At 42.1% G+C, this 22,830-nt stretch overlaps 1 protein-coding gene across 19 annotated transcripts in view; it reads right to left on the bottom strand.

Moving 5' to 3' along the window:
- The window catches only part of Vti1a (vesicle transport through interaction with t-SNAREs 1A), a 305,634-nt gene that overhangs the window by 223,511 nt on the left and 59,293 nt on the right, over positions 1 to 22,830 (bottom strand). For 6 of the 19 annotated variants that reach the window (XM_039090071.2, XM_039090093.2, XM_039090083.2 and 3 more), the window contains exons 4-6: positions 18,312 to 18,389; positions 11,987 to 12,007; positions 7,403 to 7,487 (exon numbers count right to left, since the gene is read on the bottom strand). In XM_039090071.2, the coding sequence (XP_038945999.1) occupies positions 7,403 to 7,487; positions 11,987 to 12,007; positions 18,312 to 18,389 (184 nt within the window). Of the gene's footprint in view, positions 1 to 6,074; positions 6,357 to 7,387; positions 7,488 to 11,986; positions 12,008 to 18,311; positions 18,390 to 22,830 lie in introns of those variants that run through there. The other 13 variants (XM_039090086.2, XM_063273055.1, XM_039090108.2 and 10 more) reach the window with 6 other exon arrangements.

Below are 22,830 nucleotides of genomic sequence, written 5' to 3'. Positions count from 1 at the left end.
TTATGGGAAAAGGTACCCGTAAAAATGAGATACTGCTTTTTAATGGATTACAAATGAAGGCTATGAATTCTCCTGGATCACCTAAGGAGAAGGTTCTCTAAAGAGGATTCAAATGACAACCTTTTCCTGCCATTATGAAGATCTCCAATATCCCAGAGAATCTTATAAAGTAAATTTAAGTACAGTTTGGCAATGCTCTTTTAGGGCATTGTTCCAAATGAAAACTCCGCTGTCCTTCCCTTGCAGGTCCCAGCTCTTAAGACACATAAGACTTTAGCTGTTGGTAATTATAAAATCAGTGGTTAATACAAACTTTAAAATGACCTTTCTGTTTGGTTGATTTTAGAGTCGGGTAGACGTGTAAAAACTTACAAGATAATGGCAAGGTACATGGTTCTCACATTAAGGGACAGAATTCTGTCCCGGCAGAATGCCCTTCTGGTTCTGAAAAACACTCTGCCAGTCACAGCAGCAGACAGAGCACCTTTCTCTACAGGTAACTTCCACATCAACGGTTTATCTTCCTTTCTATAGCGAACAGTTTTCTCTAAAATACCATAGCTGAACAGAACAAACGGCTAACAACAATGCACCTGTGGAATCCTATTCTCTGTTCTTACTTTACAGAAGAGCAAGGTATTAATGTCTTACTTCTGCAATAATTTAAACATGACAGATGATGGTGGCTTTCTGAATTACCACCAGGGTTAATCAAAGGGCCTAGGCCAATAATTGGGACCCATGTTTGTGGACACAGTACCCTCTACTGAGACAAGGCAGGACTACAATGCTAGATGTGTCTTGTGTCCCTGTGAATTTGGATGAATGAGAAATACAGCGTTCTCCTTGTCATGCCATCTCACTCTCCTCTTACCAACACGAGGGAATCAGAGATCTCCCTTTAGCAAGTAACTCCAATTCTGACGGCAGGACGATACACGTCTGACTCTAAGTCCCCAGGTCTTACCAAAGGTCTTGCCAGTGTGTTACGGGGTAGCAAGATCCACATGCCAGACTTTCTGAGGAGGGACTGGCTTTGCTACGAGCTAACCCAAGGTCTACTGGACAAGGTCTCATGTATTGTTTCTACCATTGGGTTTTACTTTACCAATAATCTGCTCTGAGGATAACTGAACACATTTAATGGCTTACTAAAATATTTTTTTACACTTACTTATTTGGGGAGTATATGCCATGGCAAGCGTGATGGGGAGAGAAGATAATTTGTGGAAGTTAGTTCTTTCCCTCTACCATGTGGGTTCTGGGATGTAAATCAGATCCCCAGTGTAATACTGGACTTACGCCCTCCCATCTTCCCTATAAAACCCTGCAAAAGTCTTAGGGAGAACGCAGCAGCTGCCTAGCCATGGCTTTCAGATGAGGATACAAAGGAAATGGGGCTGGTCTGCCGTCACTGTCACGGAATGCCTGAGGTAATCAACCTGGAAGGAGACAACCCTGGCACGTGGCTTCAGTCCGCAGCGGCCAGTGGCCGGGAAGGGTATCATGGCAGGAGTACAGCAAAGAACTGTTCATTCATGGTGTGAGGAAGGAGGGAAAAGGGCATTAGCACTTCAAAACACAAACAGACAAGAGAACAAACAACCCCCCCAAAAAAACCCACAAGCTATATGCCCAGCACCCCCCTTCCTCTTACTTGACTCTACCCTGTAACAGCAGCTCTCCAAAGCTGCCCCCCATTGTTTAAAAGGTGTGTGTGGACACCAGTACTGGCCACTGTCTCGGGGAATCTCTTTAAAGAAAGACAGGTAAGAAACTTACCTTTTAAAAACTGTAGTATAGATAGATTACCCCATTCTCACTAAAATGCTATAACCTAAGAACAGTTTTCCAGAAGGGAAAAATATTCCATATGTTTCCATATATGGTCAAGTCTATCAGGATAAGTGAATTCAAGTTTTGCAGCTATAAGACAAAAATAATCTGAAACACATCACATAAATTAGGCCAGTGGAAGCAGATTTTGAAGAATGTCTAATGCTTAAAGCCAGATAAATAGAGTAAAAGTGCAAAGGCCTTAAAATGGCAACAAAGGTCATAGTCTCATTCTCTCCCTTCCCTCTTTCTGTCTGTCTGTCTGTCTATCTTGTTTATAACAACATGGCAGAGGATGCCAAGACTGCTGGTCTTGAACAACACTGGGCAGTAAGACCTGGATGTGTTTCCTCTTGAGATCAGTGGGAGATAAATCAAGGGACAATATATACTTATACTGAGAATCTTGCAGATGAAAGATTCTAAGGAGAGTGCTGTTTTTGTGAGCGATTTCCATAACGCTTCTCTCTAGAGATGTCACCAGAGTCTGTGTCTTGAAAGCACCTCAACGATTCACCAGCATCTTACCAGCAATCCAATCGCCAGCCTAGATCTACCACAAACTCTGTCACTTTCTGCTTACCAGACCAGCCACTGTGTGAGCAATGAGTATCAAGTCCCTGTTTGTTCAGAGAGGTTCTGAAGGAAGAATAGTCAGGAATCCATGCCAGGTCACTAAAACCCATTCTATAAATGTATGAAACTGAAAGGAGATAGTTTTTAGATTGGTCAGATTCAAGCTTCTTGTTTCTGAAAGCCTTTTAGAACGGCTTATAATCTCTCTGGCATCTCCGTCACCAAATTCCTCCATCAGTGATTTTAATTAACAAAAGGAAAAGTTCTAGATTGATACAGTAAAATTCCTGATCTCTCTTTGGCTTCCCTCTGTGTCCCCTCACTCCTATGTCCCTGTCCTTCACTTCTCAGAAGGGGCCACCTGCCTTCTCGTGGCCCTCTGAAGACCTTTACCCAGAGTAAAACCCAGATGCCTTCCATTCCTGTACCCTGCACCACAGTCTGCACCGCTCAGATTCCTGGGCCTATGGCCTGTGTCTGTGTTTACTTCTCACTGTCTGCTCACTCCCAAACAATGTGAAAGCCATCTGCCCAGGCTGTCTTGGGATAGCATCTCTGTCACACGTAACACTCAGCATCCACAGAAGGCCACTTTTCAGAAAGCACCCTCTGCCCACACCACAGCCTGCACCACAGGTGGTAACCACAGTTACCACTGCCTGCCTAGGCCACTGAGCCTGTCAGCTCTTACAGCTTACCTCACCTGACCACCGTGTAGGACTGCCCACTATACTCATTTGCTAATTGTTAAAATGGCTAGTTTTACTTGACCTTTCCTCTTACTCATAAATTGCCTGAAAATAAGTACCTGGCCTCTCTTTTTCACTACGGTATCCTTAATATATGATACACAGTCTCAATGGATAATTTTAAAATGAATTATAGGGGAAGGAAATTAATAGATATGAGAACATGACCTCAACAAATAAAACTGAAAAAATGTACACCTGTGAAATCGTTCATTTCTCAGTGTGGGGCCAAATAATCTGCTTACTGTGCCTAGTTTCATAGTTGTGGGAAAATGGGATTACCTCTCCGTAGCTTCTTTTCTCTTCTACAAAAAAAAAGTGACTGGGATGGAGAAACTTAGAATATAAAATAACGAGGTGTCACATGACCTATGTCACATGCTTAGCAGGCACTGTGTCACCTCTCATAAGTTTTGTCCCTAACCCACAAACAGCCCTGAGTGAAGGCTTAGAGTATATTCCACTCTCAGGCAAGAGCTGGAAGAAGTGCAGCTCCTTCTCAAGCGATCAGTGGCTACTCCCTCTCTCCTCTTGGCTACACCGGAGTGGAGAGAGGAGCGAGCACAAGGAGGCGAAGCCTAGGCAGTCTTGGTAACTAGAGAAGAGTCAACACATGGGGCGGGTGAGGCTTTGAACTGAGCTCAGGCAAGGTCTGCAAATAGCTTGCATCTTGATCTAAGAGTTAAACCAACAAGCACCTGAATCGTACAGCTCCAGGATGCTCTGAAGGTGGTCTGAGCCCACTGGGGAAAACAGGAGGGACAACCATAGGGTCTTAAACCACTTGTTTGCATACGAGGACTGCATTTCCGTCCACACAGCTTTCTCTCACCTCTTTCCTTTTATGCTGATTGTGACTGTGGAATATCTATTTGAAAGGGGGAAAGAGTAACAACCTAAGAGTTAAAGGCAGATGACTCTGCATTTAAATCCTGACCATTAACAAGATGGCTGTCACCACAGTTAGAAATCATACCCGTCAGTAACTGAAGGGAGAGTCACTCTTCTCTTCAAAGATTCTAGAAGAGAACTCAGAAGTCACGCCAGACTGTACCAACCCAAGGCTTCATGCAAGCAGCATCCTATCTAGTCCTTGATGCCTGCTTCCACAGCAGCTTACGGATGTGTGTGCTAACTCTCTCTTGATGTCAGGTCTTAGATTGGAATGGCCTACATCGGCTGGAGTGTGCCTGTGTAGGCCAGAAGATAACCCTGGATGTTGTTCTACATAATACCATCTACTTTGTTTTTCGAGACAAGGTCTCTCACTGGCTAGTCAGTAAGCTAAGCTGGCAGACCAGCAAGCCTCAAAGATCCACTGGTCTCCACGACTCAAACACTGGACTAAAAGTGCGTGCCTTCACACCATTTTTGGTTTTATTTTGTTTTAACACAGGTTAAGGGTTTCGAACTGAGGCCCTTTTGTTGTAAGACAAGCACTTTACCAACAGAGCATCAGCTCTTTAATGTTAGAAATTATCAAATTCAATTTGGCCTGCCCCTTCTTTATCAAATTCAACTAAGTTGTGACTTGGTCAGTTATTGCCAACAGAAAGGGGTCCAGGGAAGTAGCTTGAGGATCATTAAACTCAATGCATATCAGGGGGTAAGTGAGAGAGTAATCGCACACTGTAGCCATGTACCCTCTGCTCAGTGATTGCTCGGGAAAAGACAATATTAATGAATAACTTAAAAATGTCAACAGTGATGCAAGAACTTTTAAAGATGAATGTCATATTTTGTTAGGAATAACTAGAGATTAACGCAATACACACCCTAATCCAGGCACTCCGCCCTAGATGGTATTCTTCTTAGGAGCTGTCAATTATCACCATCAAGTTAATAAGCAGAAAAGATAAGTTTTAACAGAAAACATCTATGACATAGAAAGAGGCTTGTGTCAAGGGTCTCTGGCAAGCGTGAGAACATGCACAGATCAGGGGCCTCCAACTCACAGCACTGTGCAATAGTTCCTAGTTTACTGTGCTCAAATAAAATTTCACACAGATTCCAGAGAGGGCGAGAGCAATGGCTCGGCAGTTATGAGCACTGCTGCTCTTCCAGAGGACATGGGTTCGTTTCCCAGCCACCACATGGTGGCTCACAACCACCTGTAACTCTGGTTCTAGGAAATCCAGTGTTCTCTCCTGGCTTGCAGAGGCACCGGCATGCACTCAGAGAGCGCACAGACACACATCAGGAACACTCATACACATAAAATGTAAACAATGAAAAATATGTCCAAAGCCCCAAACAGGGGCCACACCCACTGTTTCTCAAGTAAAGAAATAGGTGGAACTTCTGCCTACAACTACTACTATTAGTCATCAAACTGTCCATGTTTGTCTGACTTTATAATACAAAATTAGCATTTTAGAAAAAATGCCATTCATAAATCGATAAAACATGCATTGTAGGAAGCCATTACATTCTACTTACATTCTAACTTTTTCAAAGCCCCTCTAAGTATGGCTGGTGCTAACTCCAGCGAGGGCAGCTCACGGAAACATGCCCTCTGATGGCCCTTCAGTTTGGGGAAAGAGCCACATGGAGAGTGAAGAGAGGCTGAGAGAGCCACCAAAGGCCCAGCCAATCAACACTCTGACACAGCAAGACCATCCACGTTCCAGCCCAGGCCAAGCCCATGGAGGTTCATCAATGGCGGCTGGACCAGGAAGGCCCTTCTGTAACAGTGCAAAGTTCATACGGACAGTAAGAATTGTCCAAGTAGGACATCTCCTTTCTATTGGGTTGAAACATACACGTTTCACACACAACAACAACAGTCTTTTCATAAGACAATCATGGATCACAAGTGGCCAGCCACACAATAACAAGACACGCATTTTACTGTATTTTGTAGCATACTAAATACTTTAACATAGCATGCTAGTATCTTAGAATTCTGAGATGTGCGATTTACTTCTATTTTATTGAAGAATGAAGAGGCTCAGGGAAGTGAAATGATTTTGTGTCTGTGAAACGGGAAAACTGAAAGGTGGCTCCTTCCACTGACCATGTACCTCCCAAGAGTCTGCTCTAAGGGTGAGCTCCAAACCAAAGGGGCCCCGTCGGGCAGAGAGCACGCCTGTCAGTAACTTCAGGAAGCAGCGGTGCACGCTGGTAAAAGCTGGGCACATGGTGGTCTTCTTCAGCTTCCTCAGCATTAATACATGCAGTCTACTTCCTTGGTTCCTAATGGGTCCAGGGTGACCACGAAGCAAGGTAAACACACTGTCAATTTGTAAAAGTCGGTACTCGCAGACACTTTCATTGTCCTCACTCTTCAGACAACAGTGTTTTGGTAACTCTAAATTTCTTTTGCAGGACAATTCTGTTAATCACATGTTTTTGGTTTATACAGCAGCTAAGAACAATTTAAAATATACAAAAGACATTATTTATAATTTATAGTTTAGAAAAAGTGTAGTTGAAAAATAAGAAACTCATAAAAACCAAGGTATTAATGATGCCTGTTGTTTAAAAACACTCACTGCATGAAATTCTCTCTCTCTCTCTCTCTCTCTCTCTCTCTCTCTCTCTCTCACACACACACACACACACACACACACACACACACACACACAGAAACACATAAAACCTGTCTATTTTGAATAGACTAGCCTTAGAAAAATTAGGATGGTCTTTTTTTGCAGTATGACTACTGTTAGTTCAAACCGAAAGTCTGACTAGTATATAACCATGAACCGTGAATATCTGCTGTTCTACAGATATTTTCACGTGTGGTCAGAGGTTCTGCTGTGGCTTCTATAAAATAGAGTCACTAAAGGAGCCATTTCCAACACTGAGAAAAACGAGCGAGATAAACTAGGTGTCGTTACATCTTTGGCCTGGGCTCCGATCATTTAGAATGATTAAAATGTTAATGTTTTTACACATGTGACTAAAACCCAAGCCACAAACAAGCAAGACTCTCCATCATTGCGGGTGGGTAAACTGACACCGTGTAACTGCACATTAAGACAAATGTAGAATTTAGACAAAGTATCCGGTCTGCTTTCAGATGTAGCCTTTCAAACCTCAGGAAGGTTTTCAGTAGATGTCATGCCTTTTAACTTGAAAAAGATAAGCGCAAATAAGCTCCCAATTGTCTCCCCAATATGTAAACCACATCTTGGGCTGCTGTCTCTGCTGCTCCTTTGAAGTTCTGCTGAAATGTCATGTGTTGTGAAGACTGCTGTGCATAAGCAAGACAATTTGCTCACTTTCAGAATTCTTACCGGTCTCCACTGCTATCTGGTATCCAGCCTCTAGTCTCCGAGATGACCTCTCCAGCCTTTCCGTGTTATCCAGCAGATGTGCCCTCTGAAAGGAAGGGGGAGTCAGGAGATGGCTACAATGCTCTGTTTTGCCTTTTTAAAATATAATGCCTTTGTGTGTCTTAACATCAGGGTGTGGAGAGTGTCTACAATCCATTACAGTTAAATTTTAGCAGACAGATCATCAGAGAAACACAACAACGGACAGATTGCCAATCAAGCAAGCCTGGGCCATCCACTTATTAGGTTTTTGTTGGCTTTTTATTTTTTTTAAGGGGCCCCATGTTGTGAGTGGACACAGCAAATCTTACTCCACATCTTGAGAAATGCATGAAGAGCAGAGCCAACTGGATCTTCCCTGTTTTAACACAGATGAGACACACACACAGTGCCATGATCCTTCTCTGTGTCAGTTTTATAAAATGCAGTCATTTACAACACTCACTTGGTCCTTTGATTTCTGCAGATCATAATTTCTAAACAGGAAGTTTTTATTTTTAAGAGAATGTTTCTTATTTCGGATGTGTGGGAAAATGACACCTAGAACAACAGTGCTACTGAACTAGAATATTAAACAGCACTGTTAGCTCAAAGACAACACAGGACAACCAACAAGGCACAGGGAACACATGGGATTCACACGGAGCTGCACATTGTCTCCAAACTGACGCTGGGTTTAAATGAACTACTAGCACATACTGTTTCAGAGTATGAACTAAAATCAGGATCAATTCCTAGAAGTTGTTATACACAGCTCTTTTATATTACATGTAATGGGCAAATTAGAAAACTTCTTTAATATTCCAAACTTTCCTTTCTACACTGAGACCCTGTAAGTGGTTTTGATCCCACAATAGAGCTACTCAGGTTACCAAAATATATTGGCAGGCTAGCCATGTCTATGGAAGAATGGCATGTGCATCTGGTGTATGCTACAGATGTGGAGATGCTTAGAAATATGTAAATATGGGTGCCTGCATATTTGGAGGTAGGGCTTCTTGTGTATAAATTGGTATCTTTTGCCCTCAAATCACTGTTGGTCAAAGAGAAAGGAAACATGTAACCCCAACTCTACAACTTTGTGTTGTTGACAGATGTCACTTAAAACTGAAGCAGTGCTTCCCGATGATAATAAAAAAGGAGATGCCACGTGCATTATCCGAGTGGCGGCCGAGTGAAATGATCTACCTTGCTCTAATGAGCCCCCATGGATCGTGGAGAAGCAAGCTGTATTGACATGCACACTTAAGCTAACACACCTAGACCAGTGCCTCCAAGCTCTAGCAGCCAGGGATGCTGACAGAATATCTCGCTTCCATCTTCAAAGAAAGGAAGTGATTAGTATGTTATCATTACCATTCAAAACGTGATTTCCTTATTCCCTCCCGGCATAGGTGACACATCTGAGATGCGGCCAGACGTTAGAGGCAGCTAAAGCCACATCAAAGCTTTCCTTGAAAAATTTTTGGGGGGAAGGGTGGGGGAATCATTAAAACAATGCTGTTAGAACCGAGAGAAAGGACCTGATGAGAAGGTCGGGAAGCGGCAAGGGCAGCCTGTAATAATTAATAGAGATGTCTAGTGTACGGGGCAGAAATTAAGAGAAATATTGCCCCTCCTTCTGGAAAATAAATAAAATAAATAAAACGGAGGAGGGAAGTAAAAAAGCTTCTTCTGTGTCAAGAAGGGCAGAATCACTGAAGGTTGCAACTGCGGCAGAAGAGCAGTGCTGCTCTCACGCTTGCTAAGTAAATCCTACTATTACTACAGTTTGCCCAAAATTGTCTTTAATTCTGATTCTCCTTTCACACAGGTTCTGGGAGTGAAGACTGCTCTTCTCTCCTCTGAGTACTGTTTCCTACCTAAACAAAGGATGTCAAACTGGTGATTCTCCAAAAAACAAAACAAAACAAAAACAAACAAACAAACAAACAAAAAACCAATCTGATCTGAGAAAGCGAGAGCAACTCTGAGTTTTAATCCATAGAAAGACAGTGTTGGGCTTGTTTTCATGTTGTATGAAATCCTAAATTCAAAGACAATATTTAGCTTAACAGAGATTTAAAAAAAAAATCATAGACCACACTAAAATTGGATCTTCCTCTCTGCTAATAATACAATGGAAAATAAAATCGTGCTTATACATGTAAGGTTTTCAAATAAGAAACAATTTGGGGATTCTAGAGCTAAATGGGGAATCAGAATGTCACAATGGGCAGCAAACACTGCACACTCCGCACTGAGCAGCGGAGGCCACGCTTCTTCTGGAGTGTTTCATTTTTCTCAGAGAAAATCTGCACCCAAGAGGATGATCAGTTTACGGCAGCTTCCCAGCAGGGCTTCTCTTCACATTTTGAAACTTCTTCACTAAAGTCAAACTAAAATCAAGTTCTCGTCACAGCTGCGCTATTTACATTGTCCCTCAGCAGTGTGCTGCCTGTCCTTTAAATGAAAGGCGATCCACTACAGTGGCGCTCCGCTTTCAACCTGCCCACTCTCCATCCCAAACTCAGGCCCTCACCCTCTTCTCGGCCGGCCCTTTTCAAAGGAGGCGAGGAAGCCGCACTGGAGCTTCAACGGAGCTCAGCTTGTGTGAGGAGCTGTGCAGAGTAGAGAGACAGGGCTGTAGGACTCCAACCGCTCCGCACAGCCACCGCCAGATCAGCGCCCTCTGCGTTACAACCCTGCCTCTAAGCATACCCTGAAAAGAGCATTCCAAGGTTGGACGGGCACACTGAATTTCCAAACACAACAAACACTGTGTCCTCAAATAGCTAGGTTCTTGCCTTTTTAAAAGAGGTGCAAGTAAAATATTGAGGTAACACTCACTGTATGAGGAGGAACAGACCCGAACTGGGAGAAAGGCCCTTCTGAGCCATCTGCATGCAAGCTCAGCTCTATCTCCAAACCCTTAAACATTTGTGTTACACCCTAATCAAAGACACAGACAATACAATGCCTGAAATTATCATTCCACCACCAAATGATCTAATTCTCCTCATAGCAATTCTACCACAGTGCGTGTTTCCTCAGAAACATCGACTGTGGCACTGAAGTTAGTACAACTGCTGACAAAGAAAAATAGGAGAAATGATCAAGCAATAACATATAACACAAGATATGGGGATAGGGTTTTCAGGTTTTTTGCATGAAGAATTCCTCAGATCCTGCAGCACAGCAGAACACTCGGACCAAAATTAACACAGTTACTCTCACACACAGGAGCTTTATCCATCAAATCCCTGCCAATTCATGGACAAGAGCTTTGTGGAGTTTCTTTTCATGCAGTATATGTGTGTGCATGTGTGCGCGTGTGTGCACGTGTGTGCGTTCATATCTACTGTTCATTTCATCAACATCTCAACATTCGAGTTCGTCAGCAAAGAGTAAGGAGCTGTAAACACACAGAACAGACAAACACACCTCCCAGGGAAAGTACTGCTCATGTCACTACTCATTCAGAGAGTAATCGATACTGGAACTAATTATACTCACTTAGTATATGCATATTTCCATGTTGGAAAAGAAAACAAAATATGAGAAGCTATTGCTGTACTCTCTTTCCTCAGCTTATATGTGCTGTTATCAATAACTTTTGTCGAGGTAAAACGTCATTCCTGCAGGAGTGTTGTTCAAACCACTGCTCAGAAGCCTCGGGATCAACCCCTGCAGACACTCGGCAGAACAGCTGTCTACCATAGAGACCATCCAGGAACGCTGTGGTCAATATGCTCAGCCAAATGCAGAAGGAATTCAAACCGCGGAGTTTTCTGCTGCTTGGTGTCCTTGTGAGGAAACCAAACTCAATGTTACTGACTAAAATGCAATTATCTCTGAAAAAGTGAATCAAAGCATTTTCGGTGTGTTTGGACTTTGTAGAAAACAACAACAGACAGAATCCTTTGGCCACAGTCGATGGTGCTGTGCAGGGACCTGTCAGGGCCACAGAAGACTCTGGAGCAGACTAACTCAGGAAAAGGAGAACTCATCTGGGGGCTGTTTCCTACACAAAGGAAAGTGCTTAACAGTGAAGCAAGCGTTGCTGCTCTAGGGTGTTCTTGTACCAGAGCAAGGGCATTTACAATGTGTGCGCTTCCCCATGGTGATTTATATGGAACTGTGGAATCTAATCTAGCAGGTGGAGGGAGTTTCAGTAAAATAAGTCAGAAATCAGGAGAAAAAAAGTGAAGTCATACTAACCTCGCTGAGAAACCAACACAAATAAAAGAAACATTTAAAGCTCACAGAACAACACAGCTCTCTGCAGTTTTAGGATAAGCCTGCCTTATTCCTCCCTTTTTTGCTTTTTGGCCTTAAAAAGATTAACTGTCTCTCAGTGTCAACAAGGAAGTGTTCCTACAACAACTAGAAACAGTTCTGAGAAGATGGTCGGAGGAGAAGACTTCTGAAGTCATAAAGTCAATAGTTTGTCAAGTGTACATTTCTCTGACAAAAAAGGAGCACGCGGCCCTTCAGATTTAGAAAATAAAACTTACAAGAAACAGCAGAACTAAAGAGGAAAAAAGAAAGTCAAGAAATACTTACCTCCTCACGTAATTTTATCAACTGCACCATGAATGCACACACACAAAAGGAAGATAAAAAGGGAAGAAATGGCAGGAGAGAAAGATCAGTTGTGTGACAGGATACAGAATTAACATTGACAATTCATCTGTTTACATGTTTAGCATTTAAAAATCACAGACACACACATTAAAAGAGCCTAAGCATAGACTACATGCGGAGGGTTTTGAACAAATAAAGATCACTTTCTCACACTGTCACATTAAACAAAGAGAATAGTGTGAAATTCTCTTTTAAAGTACATCTAAGAACCATCATGAAATAAAGGGGAACGACTTCATAGAAGTCTATATTATAAAAAAAAAGAAAACAAGTTTACTTCGCCTCTCTTCTAAGAATGCACCATTAGAGAGCATTTGTATAGACAAGATTCTGGGGTGTTTCTCTACTCAGAGCCTTGACAACTGATTTCTGATTTTACCAACAAATGAAAACGATCGGTAGCTCACACACTCTGGCTCTAGTTAAGTATTTAAAACAACAACAAAAACAACCTACTATTATTTTCTGTCTTAATGCCATCCTTGCACACACTACAATGCTTAAGGCTACACTGGGACAACATTTCAGCTGAGAAGTAACAAAAGCACAGATAAAGAACCTATCATAACAGCTAATGTCAAGAACTGTGCATTTTCTAGAATAATACACTACTCACTCAGTGTGCTTTTCATTTTTTGTTTCTTCATTTTCTACTTATTTTCACCTTACAAACTAGTACTTATCAAAGAAAGGAGTTCTCTTACTGTGTTTGTTCTATGGTCTGCTGACACTAAAATCAAATCCCGATCACTCCTTCGGTTGTTAGTAAGTTTTCCTATGGCAGTATTTTAATCCTCACCTTTTTCTATTTCTATAACTGGAACAGATACAGCAAGCTCCTAGGCACCAAGAATCTATGAAATCATAAATCTGCCCCAATCATTCTAAACCACAAACTTCACTGCATTGTTAAAATGACCACCACGGCTTTACAGTGCTCAGAAAAGAAGCCTGTGCCACCAGACCATAAACCACATTCTAGGTTGGAAATTTGGATCCTCAGCCATTCAGGACAACAACTGATAATTTTTAAACATCCGAGTGCTGCAACATCTGTTATAGCACTTGACATGCAGGCCAATAAATTAATTGGTTTGGACAAAAGTGTTATGAATGGTTCACCACAATTCTCTCTAAAAGTATCGTGTTTACCACAGCCCGGACTCTCAACAAACACCTAACGTCTCGGTCTCAAACCTAAGGTGGGCGAGTGTGCATTTCAGCTTGCTCTGTTATTTCATTTGTTATAGGAAAGTACTTCAAACATAAACGGAAATTCAAATTGTCATAAAACCTTTAAAGAAAGGGTTTAGAAGTTATTGTGTAGCAACTAGTCTGCACTTAACAAAAGTTTAAATGTCAAATGTTCAAAGCAGTCACAAAGTTATTGGTTCTAAATATACCCGTTCCCTTCCCCACAACGACCCAGCGTAGCGTCTCATCTTTTCACGTGGAAAGTGACAAATTTGTTCTTGAGATGAAGTTAAAATTTAAACCAATATACCTAGCCCACCACAGCATGCCCTGTGAACAGCATGGCAGAAAAACGTGAGCAGTAAATCTCCGAGAGACGATGGGGGATTGATTGCAAAGTTCTTTTCTTTCTGGGCGCCATTCTTCAGTTGACTATGGTACTTAAAGGGCCAAAGTTTAAAACTACTTGTCAGCAGCAGAGTCCTCTGGGGCATGCCACCCTGCCGTAAGCAAGAGTGTTTAAAAATGCTACCCATTTGCTTTTTCAATGGCTTCCAAACAAAACAACGTTCTATCTTGTTTGCGCTGCATGGCTGCATTCAGGCTCCACGCCGGATCTGTAGCTAGGCTAGGTAACGGGAGGTTTCTAATCTTCATCTTCTTTCTTCCCTTAACTTTCTTTCTCTCTCTCTCTCTCTCTCTCTCTCTCTCTCTCTCTCTCTCTCTCTCTCTCTCTCTCTTTTGGCTGGGGGTTGGGGTGGTGGTTGGCCAAAGAGTTAAGAATTGAAGCAAACAAAGATGGTGGCTTTTTAAAAATTAACAATGCTTAGACTCTACTAAAAGTAGCGATTTGAACGTCTTATCCAGTTGCTAGCTCCATCGCAGGCGCCATGGAAGTGTGCAAAACCATCATGTTGGCTTACGATAATCCACATCTTTTTTGAAACAAAGATTTCTCCCCACAACCCCACCCGGAATGCAGAATTTGATACAAGAGGTAATCTGTTCCTTTGTGGGCTGAAAAAAAAAATCTGGTTTACGCTGGTTTGAACCAGTGGAATCTCTTGTGGTTAAGCCTTCTGCTGTGACTAAAATCAAAACTGCACTGTGCAGCATGGGAGGGTGGGTGTGCGTGAGCGCCTCTCTGTGTATGTGTGTGAGGCGCATCACGTGACTCCCAGAACTCCCCAATTTTTTTTAAAGCTGATAACGCCACTGCCGTCTCTGTCCGCACACAGATAACGAATAAATGCTGAACTCTATTAAACGCCCTTTACACATTATCGTGGGTCGAACACACAATTTTCTGAACTTATGATGACAGTCTATTTATTTTGCTAGAAACCCCCAGCACGAACGAGCAGATTTGTGCCTGGTAATGATCTGCTCTGCCGGGGCTGTATGGAATGATACCGACCTCCTTCAGATCTTGCGGAATTAAATTGACCGACTTCACCCCCTGGTCTGTAGCTGAAGTTTGACACACTTTACGCACAGCGAGCCTAAATCGGAACTTAAGAGAACCTTGCATTAAGAAATTAAGCAATCATTATCTGTTAAACATTGCTTTTCCACAAAAACTTCCTCATGGTGGAGACCATTCTACCTTTCCTATGTTTTCTAATCTTCTATGTAGGATTTTCTCAAAGTCACTGGACCAATATAATTTTGCATATGGCAATCGAGATTCTATTAGTACCTAAAACAAGAACTTCGAATATTTTATTTGCCCCCATTGCCAAACTCTACTCTGAAAGCCTGTAGGGTTTTATTCTATAATCTATTTTTTTCTTTTTTGTCTATTTTGAGAATGGTTCTCGTGAAAGGAAATCAACTTAAGAACTATTAAGCTTTCCACTCTAACTAAACACTGCATCACTGCCTCCAACAGCTCAACGGTAAAGGAAGCTAAGCAGCACTGGCACACTGCAGGACGCTTGTCCCCCGGAAGCTGGGGACCAGGTCCTCAGCACTTGCAAGTGCAAAGGAGGGTCTGTCCCACCACCCCCTTTTCTTTCTTTCTTTTTCTTTCTTTCCTCCTTTCTCTCTTTCCTTCTTTCTTTCTTTCTTTCTTTCTTTGCTTGTTTCTGGTAATTCTAGGATGAGGTATATTTTATTAAGTAAAATAAATATGAATCCAAAAATATATACAGAGAAGCTGATCTGGAATGCGATTAGATGTATACTGTACTGAAGACATTAAACACACACTTGAGTGATCCTTTACTGTAGGAAGAGTGTGCCTCTGATCATGAAAGAACTGTAAATATACCCCAAAGAAAATCGCTCCCTTTACAGCAGCTACATGCATCAGCACCCGGTTGTAGCTGTCTAGGAGAACTCACCGGAAACACCAGCGAGAGAACGCTAACTGCTACTGTACTCTCAGGTGTCCACACCTTCACCAGGAAGCCGCTGTATGGAGGAGGTACACAGGGCGTGGACATGAAGTCAGCACTCCATACGTTTGCACTTGTAGTTACGACCGCTGACTGTTCAGTTTGCCTTTCCCCTTACAGTCATGCTGTATATTTAACTGACAGATGCGTGCTAATTTAAGTTAAGTGACTATGACTAATCTCACTCACAGCCCAGCTCCATGTGTATGTTAAAAGGCTGTCATAACTATATGACAGGAAGGCCTGGAAGCCAGCAGGTGAAGAATCAGCAGGAGCATAAACTTCTTTCTGGGTGTAGAGGTTTCCTCATATGAATTGCGGGCAGTCCACTCAGAACACCTACTTTCCAGCCTGCATAAAACTGTATGTGAAGAGCACGTTTAGAACCCTCTCTGTAAAGAGAGGCCCTCACCTTGACTGCTGAGTCAGAGACTCAGAACTGAAGAGACTCTGACACTGAAGGGAATAAAGGTATTCTCACATTGGAAGCCACGGGTTAAGAGTTTGCTCTGGGAAGAGACATTTAAATCCCTACATTATGACAAAGGACTTCAGCACAGAATTTAATGACTTCATCGTGGTATGGAAATTCTGCTCTGCATGGTAACAAATTATCCAAAAAGCTTAGCATGGTCTCTTTGAACTTTCACACCTCATTCCAATTTTAGACTGAAAAGTTCACGAGTCATAATCTACCGTTTGCATATTCTCATGACTGTAATTTGCCGTGCTGTATTTATTGAAGTGACAGGTCCTTACAGCTAACTTCAGGTTCCCCAAGCACTTTCAGAATTTGTAAGTTTGATTCATATAAGTCCAGGGGAAGTCTCTGCATAATCACTTTAAAGTGACAGAAATATAATTTGAAAAATTCAGGAAGCATAAGCTCAAATCTATTTTTATGGAATATTTTTCTTTAGGCATAAAAATCATACTTCTATGTATGTAAAGCTAATATTTTGGGTATATAAAATGTCCATTAAGAGAAGTGAACAAGATTTAGAAAGGATCTGTCAGAGAACTACATCATTACAATAAGGAAGCCTGGGTAAGACAGGAACACCTTCTTCCTACCCTCCTCCATTAGGCAGCAGACTCGGATGAGGGGAGTCTACAGTTTTCAAAGAACTGACGTGAGGGCTGTATGGACACTTTTGTTGTTGTTGTTGTTGTTGTTAGTTTCTTTGTGTTTTGCAAAAATAAGAAAAAGCATTTTGGTTTTACAGTAATTAGAAAAGAAAATTGTGATTCATTCTTCATCCAAAAGGCATGAGCAATTCAAATCCGACTTTAAAAAGGCAGAGAACACTTTCCTCCCACTCTGACTGTTTAATCCACTATGAGTAAAGCTCTCTCCTAGTTACCGGTTACCTTTGCTCTGCCCCACCCCCTGCAGCTGTTCTCAGGACTCCAACAGAAATTTGAATCTACAAGTCAAATCTGAGCCACTTCTGAGCTCAGGCTGATGCCGTCCAAGGAGCGAAAGAGGTGAACAAGGCACAGGGCCCGCTTGGTGACTCTTCTCCCAGATTTGGACAGCAGGACGGCTGGGTGCCTCAGTCACACCAGCTTCTTCCCAGTTACAATGCTCGCTCACATTCAGGTAGTTGGAATTTAGTGCAGTGAATAGAAACTCTTTGAAATGGGAAGTCCACCCTGCAAGTGTTAGCGTGTTAGATGGATGTACTACGTTTCCCTGTCTAATCACAACTTTGTTTACTTGGTGGGTGGTTCATGTCGGCAGAAAAGCAAACCTTGGAAGACTTGTCTTCGTAAATACATTCTCTTCTTGCATATGACGCTCTCTGTCACCCATCAGTCCCCAGGGTTGCGTAAGACTTTTTAAATTTGGCTCCACACCAAGGGTCTTAAAACACTGTCTTTAAAAGTTGTATGTGTCAAACCTAGGTGACATAATGATGTGTGCAGCATTAACTCAAAGACAGTGGTAGGATGCTAATTAGACTCATGGCACAACTGTGTCGTCCAATGAGGAGTGACATACCAGTCATAAAAACCTTTAAGAAGAAATTGTATGTATCGAATCTCTCTTTCTGTATGCAGATCTTAAGGTGAAGCAGGACTGACCCCACCGCTATTGTTACGGTCATCTGCCAGAAGCAGGGCGGCCCTCGGCCTGGGTATCCACACATGCCCCACACTGGGGCTAGCATTTGCATTGGGGTGAATGTATTTTTAAGAAGCGACACAATAGGAGTTGGCGCTGTGCTGCTGGATTTTGAAAGCTCACTTCCATTTGTTTTGCTGTGAGTGTTGGTTTAATTATGCAGCGTTCGTATCAGAGCTGCATTATGTGCGTTCTCATTCCTCTTACATGTGTCTGAGGTGAAGACCTTGGCTTTGTCTGCAAACAGTGTGTTTCAAGTTATTTCTTAAGTACTAAATAATAAAGAAAAGAGAAGAAAAGAGTTTTTTAAAAGATAGCAGACAGCGATCACAAGGTAAAGGGTTAAATGTAAGATCTCCGAGAAACATTTTGAAGTTGATTAAGACTCCAGCTTTGCATTAAACAGTATCGCTTCCACATGAGTTGCTGCTAATACTGTTAGGGAGCAGCTTGAGAGCCCAGTGTGCCTGTGACCTCCTCCACCCTCCAGCCACCCACCGGGCCTTCCTTATTAGCATTCTACCTGGTTCTCTGAGGAATTCCCAGCATCCCCTAGGAGCTCATTCCGTACTTCGTCACTGTAGGCGATCCGTGACCTTTTCTATAAAACAAAACAAAAAAAGAAAGAAGCAAGATGAGCGTTAGAGAGCAAACGCTTGCATCCAAGCATTACGGTATCAAGGAGGACCATCTCAAACCCTCGGGAGCCCCCTAATGGAAACCTACCAGCAGAGATGTGCAAACCTCACTCAAATTCCAGGATGCAGGAGCTTAGTGGAAATGAGAAGTTTGGTTTTTGTTTTCAAAAAAAAAATATCAATAATGAAAGAAATGTCTGCTTTGTGTTCAAGTTCTATTACTTTTCATAAGTAGATTAGAATTAATTTATTCTTATGCATATTGTTTGAATAAAACCATTAACCTGGAGAAATACATAGCTGTGTTTTTGAACTCACAGATTCTAATTAGAGGGAGAGTGTTTGCAAGTCTTCAGCATGAAAGGCACTGTATAGTTTGCAGCTCTAAAAACGTCTACGTCTGGGCTACTATTCAGATGGCCACTCTGCACTGGGACGCCTGGACAAGCACATCTATATTTCATTACTGTCCAGGAAGAGAAGGGACTGTGGAGCTGCACCCCAGCTAGCAGTAATTCAAATGTCTCCCACTCCTCTATAAATAATGGCCTAAGGAAAAGTAACGTGGGTGAGGGAAGGGGGAGCAAAGGGGAGAAGGGGAAAAGGCAGTCAGACAGACACTGGTAAAGGAAGCAAATTTTCCAATTCCAGTAACTAAAGGCAGTGGGCTACGAGTCAACATCTGACAATGGAATTGTAGTTTTCGAGGACCCTACCTTCACCTGTACAGCCAGAGGGACGTGGCTGTACAACTCATGAATTATCTAAATACACACATTTTGGGAAGCTGGGAGGCTCTGAGAATTAGTTGTGAAACTTGAGTCTGGCTATTGGTCCCTACTGCAGCTCCACTGTTTCAGGCTGCCCTGTCTGCTTCTCAGTTAGAGAGGAGGCGGGAAGCCTGCATCCCCTCCTGGGCCTCTGCAATCTATCTAGGACTTACAAGTTCTTACTCAGCCGTCTGTGGTCTGGAAAGGTACGACGGTTTCAAAGGGCCACCTGCAACCCACGCACACGCAGGAAGCAATGGTGAGATGTGCAGTAGATTTTTACAGTCGTCACTGAGTGACGCTGCTTGGTCTTCCTTGGCTCACTATACCTTAAAATCATTATTTAGAAGAACCACAGACAGAACAACCACTGAGTTTCAGATCATTTAAAAAGGCTAGTCTTTCTCAAGTGGGTGCCTTATCTGAAGCACAAAACGCAGAAAATATTTTTCTTTTCTTTTCTTTTTTTTTTTTTTTTTTTTTTTTTTTACTGTTTTCTCGATTCTCCCAAGGGTGGCACATAAAAGAGCATTGGCTTATTGCATATAATTTAGTTTACTGCTTTTCTGGCTGTAATTAAGCAAATTATATGCTGGATCCAGCAGAAGCCAGTTTTAAAGGCTTATGGAATATAAACAAACATGCGCCGCCCAGATATTAGTTTAGCAACTCCTTCAGCTGAGACTAGGATCTCTAGGTCCTGACGCTCGGCTGAGGGTTTCCTCTACCCTTCAAACCACCGCCTCTGGACAGACTCAGGAAAACAACCCAGAGCTACAGAGTAGACAGAGACACCCACTCTGCCTGCCCACAATCCCCCTCTTCCACACTCTTCCTGCCAGGGCTCTATAAGTAGATAAATAAAACTGAAACAGTATGACAGGAGGGAGGAATCAGAGCCGAGAGTGTGGTATTGGTGAGGATGTCTAGTTGCCATCTCTTAAAAGTTCAGGAGTGGCTCTGCCCCATCAGTGTGGCCTCGCCAGCTATTTTCCTACCACAAAACCTATGCTTAGCCTGTCTGTCTTGCTGAGCTACTGTGGACTGCCCACATCTACTGACTTCATACAGAACAGCATTCCGAGATGCTAAGCTACACGGTCAGCTCATTGCATGATCTTAGTACCATGCTTAGATCACACCAAACCTTTTTGCCCATTTGGAGATCCCCACCATCACAGTGCCAAACCAGCTAAGCGGAAGAATTTTACAGCATTAAAGGCACTGGGAAGCTTTACGACAGGCTATGGTATCAGAGCTGCCTTGTGCATTATTCATTTCATCACAATGGGGGACTAAAACATTCCACAGGACGCAAAAATATCATATGGAGATTGTTTGTGTTTTCTCCCTTTTTCACCAAAATAGCAACAAATTGGCAGAGATTGTTCAATTACATTATGTTCTTAGTTAGATTTAGTATACTTCAAACAAAAAAGAAATGCAAGTGCAGAGCCCTGAGCAGCTAATCTTGGTTTGGTGAGGAAACAGTGCTTTGGAAAGCAGCACTTAGGAGACTCCTGGCTGGACCAGAGAGGAGGATGCCCCCACAGCTGAAGGGTGGTCTCTGAGAAAGTCCCCCTCACACTGGGACTTGGTGCTGGCCTTGGAAGGCTTCTCTGGATGTAATTAAGCAAATGAGGTGCTGAGCATAACAAAGTGGTCCCTGGCAGGATTGACTTAAGGAAGGAAAAGACATTTCATTGCAAGTATCAGAAATAACTCTCTGCCAGAATGGCACAACAATGCAAAAATGGGACTCTGCACTAGATCATTCCATTTTCCAAAAATAAAACAAACCCATGCTGTTCTTTATTATGAATTATACTTGGAAGCTCAACACTAGCATTTTCTCATAATTTCTTGATATTTGAATTTTTTAATGAGCTGACTATAGGTAATTAACCATAACTCAGTCTTTGAAATCATCCCTGCACCGGTTGATAAACAACAACTAAAAAATAAATAAAGATGAAATTCTTTTCAATGACAAATGGCATGTTTTAAGGATAATTGTTCCTAAAACATCAATAAATCATGTTGTCTTTTATGGGATTTAAAAAAAACCTCAGGCTGGATTACTAAGAACCTATATAATATTTTATTTTAGAAGATTCTAAGATAATGAAATGAACCCTTTAGTGTATCTTAATAAACCTAAAATATTTTCACTTTATTATTAAGAGTATAAAATCTATACTTTAGCCAAATGCAAGCATGAGAATTTGAGCTGGAAATGTCACACATTCAGCTACAGTTTGAAGGAACCCAATTCATAATGCATTTTATAAATAGTTAATGACTTCTCTACATAAGCTAACCAGGCAAATCAAGAAATTGTCAACATTTTTAGTCTTAGTTGTCAGTTACCACTGTCTACCGGTGCTCCATGTGTGGCTTCAGGAGAGCTCTCAGGGCTGTGAATTCTACTGCAATTCTGGCCATAGGATAAGGGTGCAAAGCTTCAGCTGACAGTATTTCAAATACATGCTGAGCGCACTCTCACACACATGCACACATGCAGTGTGCATACTCACACACATGCACACATGCTGTGTGCACACTCACACACATGCACATACACACTTGCTTCACTTTAGTTGTGTGCTTATGTAAACCTTACTCTTTCTATGATTTATACCTCATACTTCAAATGAACTAAATACAGTTGAAAAATCTATAGAATAGACATGACCGGAATATGGCAAATCTGTAGAATAGACATGACCGGAATATGGCAAACTAACAGTAGGTTTGTTTGCCTTGAGACGTTAGAGCTACCAAGTTTCCCCCTCAACTCCACAATGAAGACAAAAGTGAGTCTGCAGTTATGGAAGTGAGAATTTCAGATGTAAAGAAATTTGCGTTGATATGGACAGGATGCTTGCTCAGGGATTGGATGGTTTCCTTAAAGCCAAGTTCAAACAGAGACACTTGTTCAGTTTGGTCTTGGAATTTGGCTTGAAATAACATACACTTCAACATTTCCCAGTTAAGTTCAATGTATTCGTGAGCACATACTGCAAAACGGGGAAGAGCATGAATTAGCTTAGTTTAAATTAATTAAAAATTAAATTAATTAAAAACTGTCATTTCTGGCACTGCTTGTTGTATGGCTGCACATGGGACACAGCATATCTGCAACCAGAATGAGGGTTGTACAGTCTACCACAAGCAAAACATAACAATCAGGTTGGTTTATTACCAAAGCGTATATGAGAATTTAATTTCCATGGCGTGCACATGGCAAAGCAATTGCTTAAATTGCCTCACCTGGGAGTTTAATGCAGTGTTATCATCAGACCAGCCACATTGTAAATAGATTTATAATGCTTTCCATGTGCTTGCTTGGCTGCATATGAATTAAGTAATGATCTGGTATTACAATAAAATCAGCTAGTTCCCACACCTGGCAGACAGGATATTTCACTAAATTAATAGCCGTACAGCTACATCACAGGGCATAGGAGAGGAAACCATCTCAAAGGCATCTGACTCGAGTCTTACATGGGAAGCAAATAACACCACAGGTATGCACGATGTCACTATCCTGAATGAGCTGTTCGAGACAGTCTGCTTCTGACATCTGTGTGACTGAATTAAGACTTTCTCATTCCCATTCAATCTTGGCCTA

Source organism: Rattus norvegicus, chromosome 1 (assembly GCF_036323735.1).
Source record: "Rattus norvegicus strain BN/NHsdMcwi chromosome 1, GRCr8, whole genome shotgun sequence".
NCBI lineage: Eukaryota > Metazoa > Chordata > Mammalia > Rodentia > Muridae > Rattus > Rattus norvegicus.
This window is presented reverse-complemented; position numbering and strand designations above follow the sequence as displayed.